This window comes from Aptenodytes forsteri, unplaced genomic scaffold (genome assembly GCF_000699145.1).
Source record: "Aptenodytes forsteri isolate BGI_AS27 unplaced genomic scaffold, ASM69914v1 Scaffold175, whole genome shotgun sequence".
In the NCBI taxonomy this organism is placed as follows: domain Eukaryota; kingdom Metazoa; phylum Chordata; class Aves; order Sphenisciformes; family Spheniscidae; genus Aptenodytes; species Aptenodytes forsteri.
Window position 1 is genome coordinate 1,155,124 of NW_008794723.1, and position 9,364 is coordinate 1,164,487.

A 9,364-nucleotide genomic window follows, 5' to 3' on the forward strand; every position below is an offset into this window, starting at 1 on the left:
GAGTCCCCATCCCTGGACGTATTTAAAAGACGTGTAGATATGGTGCTTAGGGACATGGTTTAGTGGGCATGTTGGTGTTGGGTTGACGGTTGGACTTGATGATCTTAGAGGTCTTTTCCAACCTTAATGATTCTATGATTCTATGATTCTAAAAATCAGACAGGAATCACAGCAACAGTAGAAATCATGACAGGAAAGGGGAGCAGTGCAGGCTGCCAAACCTAATTAATACTACCTGTGGCAATGCTGCACAAGGCTTAATGAGACACAGTACTTTAAATGTCAAAAATCATTGTTCTCTTTCCTCTTCAGTGCTCTTCCTTAGCCATCTAACTCTATTTTCATTGTCTTCTGGGCCAGAACCCCCACGTCTATTCAATTTACTAGTTTTTTCTCATCCCACACAATGAATGTGGGGGCAAGGCAAAAGCAAGCTGACTAATGGGTACTAAGGTATCAAAACTGAAATTACCACTGAAGCACAACACAAAGAGCTGAAATCAAGGGTTTAAGAAAATGAAAACAGAGTTCTAGGCAGCCCTATTCATCTTACAATGCAGAAATGTGACTGACTAACCTGATACCTTTCCTTTATAAAAGAACAGATTATTAACACAAAGGATATGAAGAATATTTAAAATACCTGTAATTCAGTACAGTACTTGAAATCGTGCCACAGGGGAAATTATTTGTTCAACAGCAAAGAATAGGGATTAATAGAAGAAATATAAGATGGTTAAGGAATTAGCTGGAAGGAAGACAGTAAACGGTTACAGTAATAGAAAAGAAAATGGAAGAAATTTACTAGTGGATTTTCTCATTATTGATCTTCAGGCTAATCTAAAAGTTTCATTAATGTTCTGATGAGATATGCTAATAAAATCTGCATATGGCATAAAGTCAGTAGTATTTTCAATAGAGGATCAGGATATCGCACCTGTAATTTGATTATATTAGCATCTAGAATAAAAAAAAAGGATTTAAATGAACTAATATGAAGTGCATAGTGATATATTCCAGGATTAATAGAAGGAATTTCTGCTATAAACTGGATATTCATTAGCTGGAAACAACCAAGGATGACAAAAGCTTGCACGTGTTAAGTGACTACAAGATGACTATGAATCAAAAATGTGATACGTTTATGAAAAGAACAAAGGCAGTCTGTGGGTACATCAGTGAGGTGCATCCTGTACGTAATGTAACACTGGGCAACACAGCCATGAGGCCTCATCTGGAAAACATTTTACATTTCTAGATATCCATGTGCCAGAAAGACACGTTCAAACTGCAATTGATCACTAACCCAGTGTTAGTAAAAACAATTCTGACTGGTAGCATATTCTTATTTACCTCACTGTTTCATCAGTTGTTGAATTTAAGTTCATGAAGATGATCTTAGCATCCAGGCAAGTATAGGCAGTGCATTAGGAAATACAAGATAAATAGTGAAAAAGGTCAAGAGGCAGAACTAGCTGACTGCTCAGTGGAGTTCAGGTAAGTGATAAAAGACATGTTTGTTTATGGTGCAGACATACAGTGTGTTACATCTAATCCAGGAACCCTTTTTGCCTTAGTAAATGATTTTCTTCTCGTATATATTGGCATTCCAAAACATGAGTTTTGAAAGACAGTTTGGCAACGCTGCGATGGGCTGGCTGCTGCCCAGAAGACCCTTTATAGGCTCTAAAATCTGATCAAGGGGCAGGCTGACACGGATGAAGGAAAACAATTCTTGAATTGATGGTTTCTTTCTGTTGGATTTTTGTTGAGGGAGAGTTGGACTTGACATACTACAGGAAGTTGGCTAAAGAAACTTAATTTGAAAATATCCACTCACATCTGTGGAAATAGATTTGTTTCTTCTGTGATTAATATGTTCTTAGTCTACCAATAAACTTCGGTTTAGGATAAAACAACTAACAATAGGGGATTTTAATCTGAGAATGGCAAGTCGTCTGGCTTCTATTGGAGATAAATAGCAACATAGCAAAACCAGATACATATTTTGGGAAGAGGTGGATTAAATTTAGATTTGACTAGAAAATTGTCTTTGGGTTAAGGCATGAAAATGGGAAGTACTAAGGTGAGATTTTAGTTGTATTTCTAACTCTGTCACAAATTACTTCTATGACCTTGAGTAAATCTCTTAATCTTCCTGTGTAATGGTTTGACCATCTATAAAAAGGGAATACTAACAGTTACCTACCTCTCAAGAAGGCATGGGTTTAAATCACTTAATCTATGATATGATAAGAGGTGTATGAACATATTTCTCAAAGAGAAAGCATGTTATCATCACTTAAACATTAAACAAAAAAGGCTAAATAATTAGAAGATTAAAACAGAGGAAGATTGTTGACCTGACAGAATTCGCCAGCAGACAAAAATAAATGTAAAGATGATTAAGTTTATCATTATAAACAGAAGTATATGACAAAGACAGAGAGAATAGCTAATATGAATGCTCACAAGTGATGAAAGACAAACAACTCGGAAACTTAAGCTTTGAGGTCTGTACTTGAAAAACTGGTTAGGATAAAAAATAGATGCCATGTAGTTTTGTATACGCAAAAATGTCTTCCACTTCTAATGGCTGTTCTGATAATAACTTGCAAGGCTACGTAGGAAACATACTAGAACGAAGTCATCCTTAGTATACATTTCCATTCAACTGATTTCAAGTCAACAGAGGCAGAGCTACATTGTTTTATAATTATTCTTGAGCCGAAGCATATCTATGTGAAAAAATGAACCACTCGGGTCAAGGCAATGTGCCTGCCTCATTTACAGTCCACCTTTTTCTGTAATTCATTAACTGAAGTACAAGTTTGAATAAACTCTGCTATTTCAACCTGAATCCAGGAAAACAAAGTAGTTGTTAGATGTGCTAATCCACAATATGCAGCAATGAAAAGCTTTGCACAAATACCTATACAGGCAAATAGCATCTTTGCAATGTAAATGCAAAGCACATGCTCGTTGCTGAACATTCAGCCCATTGAGTTTTAAGTGTATTTAAGTTCAATAGAATATAGTACTATATAATTTGAAGAGACCTAAAAATGACAAAGTTCTGTTACATAGTTATAGCTGTAATAAAAAGTTACTATAGGTTTATGACTGCGAAAATGATACTTCTTTGATGCATTCCTTAGATATTTCCCTATTAATTACACAGCAACACATTTCTGGCTGTTTTGAATGGGGAAAGAGATGATAAGACCTTTGAAAGTCAGGAAGTTTATGTTTTTAACGGAAAGATTTTTACGGTTCTTACATCTTCAATCAATCATAACACATAAATAAATAACAATCAGCCATAGACTATCTGCATGGCTAATTTATGACAGAGTGGGGAAAAAATACTTTTGCAACAGTTGGTAGACATTCTGATTTACAGAATCCAATGTGGTTGCATGACAGCATACATACTATGTACAGAAAAATGAAAGTGATTGATTTAGAAAGGTTGTTACACAGCAAAAAAAGCACGTGTTCACTGAGAGAGCGACTGAGTCAAAAGACAGCACAATTAGAAATGAAAACAAGCATTAAAAGAGACACTTATTTAGTCAAAGGTTAGATCACTGTGCACAGAAATAGAAGATGCAGTTGTGAATTCATTCAACTGTAAGTTTCATACTAGCAGGAAAGATTCAAGGGTATGAAGTAGACACAGACAGGGTAGGACTAGAACAGGAGTTAGGATAGATGACATCTTTTCGACCCATTCTAAAACGTTAACTTGGATCCCTCCTGAATGTACAAAACCAAAAGGTCTAAGAAGTGGGATAAATAGACTGTTCATTCAAATAACAAATATGTTAAATCTGGGGGTACTGCAAACATAAGGGATGCCAAAGGAAAAAGAAAAACATAACACATGGGAACTACACAGGTGGAAAGTATGGAGAGGGAAGAACAAAATGAAATTCACAGGAAAAGCATAGCAAGATTATTTAGAAGAAAATGTCCAATTCACATATATTTTATAATGGCATTGAGTCACTGGAAAATTTTTAATGCTAAAATGACTTTCAAATGACAGCAGATAGGAAAATGTAAATGCAAATATATATCCACTCCATAACCGTATTAGCTCAACTATTTTGTGGTCCTTGCACTTTGCAGTAATCAGGATGACGGAACACAAAGGTGTCAATTCTCAAGGCCAGCTAAACTTCATGAAGCACGAATATGCCACCTTTATATTCAAGTGTGTTCTTTTAGTGAATGTCAGAGCAAATTCCAGGGCTGTAAATCCATACATTCCCTCTCTTTCAAAGAAAGTCACAGGATTCCCAAGCTACCTTGTTATGACAGCTTTTCAGAGAGACTGTCGCTATGTCCAGTGTCTCTGCAATTCTCTCTGTGCCAGAACTGAGGTTATTTTCCTGGGGTGGAATAGCTGACCAATGACTATCAAAATCATCCACGCGTACAACTGAAACTGAACAGAGTACTCATTTGCTCTGGTAGCATCTTGGACAACTTTATTCCAGGCATGATATATTCCCTTCCACTGAATTGACTCTTCAGGCAGAAAGGCCCAACGGACACATATATGCATGACCTAATACATTATATATGCAGGGCTGATGCAGTTTTGAGCTGCATAAGCACACAAAGCAAAAAGCAAAGAGGCATATTCCTCTTCACATGGGACTATGAGATTGCACTTAGAATTACACTGCATGATGGTGTCATCTATAAATTGTAGCAAAGACAGACAAAGAAAAAGCACAATGACTAAAGAACTGAAAGGAGTAAGAGCAGAGGGATGGTTAAAGGAACTCAGGCACAATGTCTAAGCTTTTAACACGATCTTTTCTTTTACATATATGCATTTGAAGAAAAGTTTTTCAAATGGAGCAGTTACTGAAGATACAAAAGATGTTCTCCTCTGTGATGGCAAGATCCATTTGAATTTAGTCCAGCAGCTGTTTGATCTGCCCGTTATTGAAATGAAACACGGTATGTTCTTTTTATTTCCGGTATCTGGTTTCACCTGAGATTTTTAGCATAAAAGAGGCATTTGTGGTAGAATAATTACCCTATAGTGTAGTAAACTGATAGCTAACTTTTTTTGAGAAGTATGTGTTTTCCTTTGTCTGAAATATGACAGAGTGTCTCTTGAAATCACTTAAATGCTAAGTAGCTGCAGAACTACCTATTACCAGAGTAATATGTTAGATGCCTCTACAGAGGAAGGCTGAGAAAATAATCGGTACACTGTGTTACCTGCAAACAGAAATGCTTCCTTGAGGCCTTTTGGCATTTTGCTTTGCCCATCTTTACAAGCATGTCCCAGACCTCACAATAGAGGGTAGGCTGGAGAAAAATTCATTCTCAGAGTATGAGAACTATATATATATATGTATCATGTAGCATTTGGGATTATTTTAATGCAAGATAAACAATGAAACTCAATGTTCTAATTTGCCAATCTCACATTTCTACCACCCACCTCTGATTAACTTGTAAGGACAGAAGCAGCTACAGAAATCCTAGCCCCAGGCTGGTCTCTGCATTACCTTGTCCCTGTCTGTTCACGTATGCTAGCTTCTCAGCAACATACATACTGTTATTTTTTAGCCATTTGTCTATAATGCTTCTGATGGCTTTTCTCATCACAGTCTAAGTATATTATGATCTTATGCTACACAACAGTTGTCTGTAATTATGATCTCCTTGCATGGTTTCCACACTGAGAGATCCATAAATTACTCTCTGTCTTGCCCCTTGTCTTAGCCCCTGACAGGCTGAGATGCATTGGCTTAATCAGTATACTCTGTCTTATGAGAAATTAATTCAACTGTTGGTGAAATCAAAAAGAAAAGGGAAGTAATAATATAAGCTACAGTTTTCTAAATAATGATGTTACATACCAGACTGCTATACAATAGGCTTATTGATGAAAAAAAACTACGCCTGGGATGTTACTGGTGCTGGCACCAAGGACAGTGGGAAAGAGAGATGTAAAATAAGCACTATTCTGCCATTCATATTCTGCTTATCTCCTTGTTGTTGATGAGACCACAAGAATGAAGAAAAGGGGCTACAAATACAACACAGATCAGGAGAGCTGCCTTTATCCAAGACACATTGGGCAATTTCAGTTTTCCCCTCGCTTACAGCAGTTTTTGAGAGTTGTACAAGAAAATGAGGATATGCAGGTTTCATATTTTTGTCAACAATCTCTCTTGACTGTACAGTGCAGTGGAAGCAAATATGAAAATACTCCACTTGCCATAGAGGCCTGACCTATTTCCCAGCAGGCTTCTGCCCTTGCATGGCACGGAGGATGCCATTTTTAACCTGTACTTCCACTTCTTGATTTTGGAAACAAATGCCCATAATGAAAAAAGAGATTTAGAATTCAGTATGAAAATAATAATGGACCTGAGAAAACCTCTTTTCAGCTCTATAGAACAGTTGAATATTTAATATTTAATTAGAACACCACTCCAATTTCTTGCATTAGACTTCAGAGATATCAAAAAGACAGTGTCTCAGAATCATCCTAACATGTCCCTCTTTCTGTTCAATGCGGTGCTCGGCTTTTCTGAAATTGAGTCTGTCTGTTGATGGCAAAAAGAACAACTGAAACAAGAATCTTTCTAAAACTCACCAAAATCCTGCAAAATTATCAGGTTTGGGGCAGAAGTAGTTATGTAGCTCTTTATTCAGTCCTGACCAATACAGGTTTATATTCCTACATCTTTCCTTTGCCGCAAGGCATGAATATTAACTGTAATGTTTAAAACTATCACTCCCATCCTTTAATACTGTATAATTAAAGGGGATGTAATGAAGAGCGCGCTTGTATTGCAATGACAGCCTGGCAGTTTTTGCTATGAATAAACACTTAAACTGGAATATATTGGGAAAAAGAAGTTCACAACTGTAGGCCAAATTCATACCCACAGCAAGGCTATTAAGATCATCAGAGTTATACGAGCAATGAACTTGGCCTCGTCATGTGCACTTTAAGCCCAGGACTGTAATACCATTACCTGTACTAAATATAGCCTGTCATATAGTGCTCTGGTATTAGCACACAGAAGTCTCTCTTTTCGGCGGGTCATCATCGTAATAATTGTGCATAGCAAAAGGGTACTACATACTGCACAAGGTATTTCCACCACTGAAATATTTTGTGGGATATGTTTCAAAGCAAGTGTTATCAACGACACAGAGAATTTCAAACATTTCAATGGATAAAATAAAAAGTCCCAAAAGTGGGACAAAAGAGTATGCTTTATCAATTTGACCAACAATGTAACTATCGATTCGGACAGCAGAATTTCCACTTTCAGGCCCACTGCTTACAGAATCTGAAGTCTGTCCAGAATTAGAAAGAAAGTATTAAGAGTAGAAGATTAAAGATTCATGGTTTGGAATGACAATCTTCTTATGATGTAACAGGTGACATGACAACATACAATAGTGTAGCAGCCTGGAAAAGTGCTTTGTTAATAGTATAAGGAGGGGAGATTTGCCTTGTCCAGGAACATGCTTTGTTGTGACTGACAAAAATTAAGCATGGTTCTTCTGGATTTTCTACACTTCCTTTTTTCACATTCCTTTTCAAAACACAGTTTTACCTCCCAAAATTAAAAATTGCAACAACAGAACATAACAGGGCTTTCTTTACCTCAGATCCCAGCTAATGCCCCTGCTCAGTAATGACAGGACCATATGCTCTAAGAAAAACGTGTGATACAAGGGCTCCCACAATGCTTTTCAGTTGCCACAGATTTTTTTTTCTTTTTTATAAAATGTCAAACTGAAAAAAAGACAAATAGAGAATTCACTATTTTCTGTAAGAACTGCCATATCCAGTCCAAAAGGAAACAGATTAATCACTAGAAAAAATATATATGGTACATATAGCTTCATTGTCAAGCTGATTTGCAAAGGAAAGTAAAAAAAAAGGGGGTTAGGTTTATTTTCTGCTTCTATGCAATACAGAAAGTGAACCTGAATGATTTTGATGTCTTTGTTTTTTAATCTTGCCTTTTTTTTTTTCAGAAAAAAAAGGATTAAAAATATCATTCAGGTTTTGTTCATTCTCTTATGAGAAAATTTGATAAATAATTAAAGGCCAAGAATTTTTATTATTGTAATCTTTTGTAAATCATCTTTTGTATTTCATATCTTCTGTAAATCATCTTCAAGGTGTAACTTCCTTCCATTTGCTATATGAATTTGAAAACATACTGAACAATCTTGGCTTGACAGTAAAGGAGATGGAAACCCCCACTTCCTTCTAGAACAACTACAGCACAATCATTTTCTTTGCCAATTTTTTCAGGTTTTATGATTTCTTTATCATTTGGATAGAGCAGATGAGCAAAAAGGATAAGCAGAAGTAGATGTCACTAGAACAAAAGTCAGCATGGAAAGGCTGGCTGAGTTTTCAGAAAATGGAGATACTTATGGTTTATCAGAACTGGCAAAGATGCACCTTGTTTTTCAACTTAATTTAAATAAGGGACAAAATACCTCAAACCTTTCAAGACCTTTCATTTAGCCCCCCTTCGCATTTACACAATGGTGTGTTTAGCATGGATTGTCAAGACCTTAATGTCATTAGCGTAATAAGGCTTTAGTGCACAAAAAGAAAGCCTGCTCTGCTCGCATGCCGGCTGACTTTTTAAAACGTGCTTGTACATTTTACGTAACCAGAGCAGTACACTCATTTTCTTTTTCTTGCTTAATTTTTGTAGGCTCTTCTTGGATTGTGCTCACTGCAGACAAGGATGGCTTTGTGCCATTAATATTCAAAGCAACACAAGAGATAATCATAAGGGATGGAACTGACAGTTCAGAAGCCTGTGGAGGTCACTCCTACAAAAAAAGCATTTCAACGCGACCACCAAGCAGAGTGACATAATTTCTGACAAAGAACACTAATGACCTTCTTTTCTAATACAATACAGAGACATTCTGCAGTGTCAGAAACTGCGCAACTAGAAAGCTGTCTTCACTACTTTCAATGTATTTTAACCGTAAAATCTGTGGCATGGTTTTACACTACAGCTAAATCCTAGGGTTGGCTGGACCCTCGTGATTTCTTCTGAAGTATCAGACCTAGAGTGAAGTTTACCACAGTTGTTATTAATGGCTGCCAGTGGACTGGAACAAAGAGACCAGCCTCTACTTTAATTGTGGTCAGGGTGTTCTTCGAGAAACCATATTACGCTAAAAACCATGCAGTAACAACAGATCTAGCTAATACACATGCACAGTCCACACAAAAGATGAAGAAAATACAACTAAAGAGCATTTATATTCATTAAGGAAAACTGGGAAGGGAAAAAAAAAGAAAACTGCTTCAGGCTCTCTTTGCTGTTCC

The 9,364-nt window shown here is 36.6% G+C and overlaps 1 protein-coding gene across 1 annotated transcript in view; it reads left to right on the forward strand.

Moving 5' to 3' along the window:
* The window catches only part of WDCP (WD repeat and coiled coil containing), a 16,063-nt gene extending 7,161 nt beyond the window's left edge, over positions 1–8,902 (forward strand). Inside the window, exons 2-3 of the mRNA XM_009273871.1 lie at positions 4,855–4,977; positions 8,736–8,902. Coding sequence (XP_009272146.1) covers positions 4,855–4,977; positions 8,736–8,902 — 290 coding nt within the window. The remainder of the gene's footprint in view (positions 1–4,854; positions 4,978–8,735) is intronic.
* The last annotated feature ends 462 nt before the right edge of the window (positions 8,903–9,364 follow it).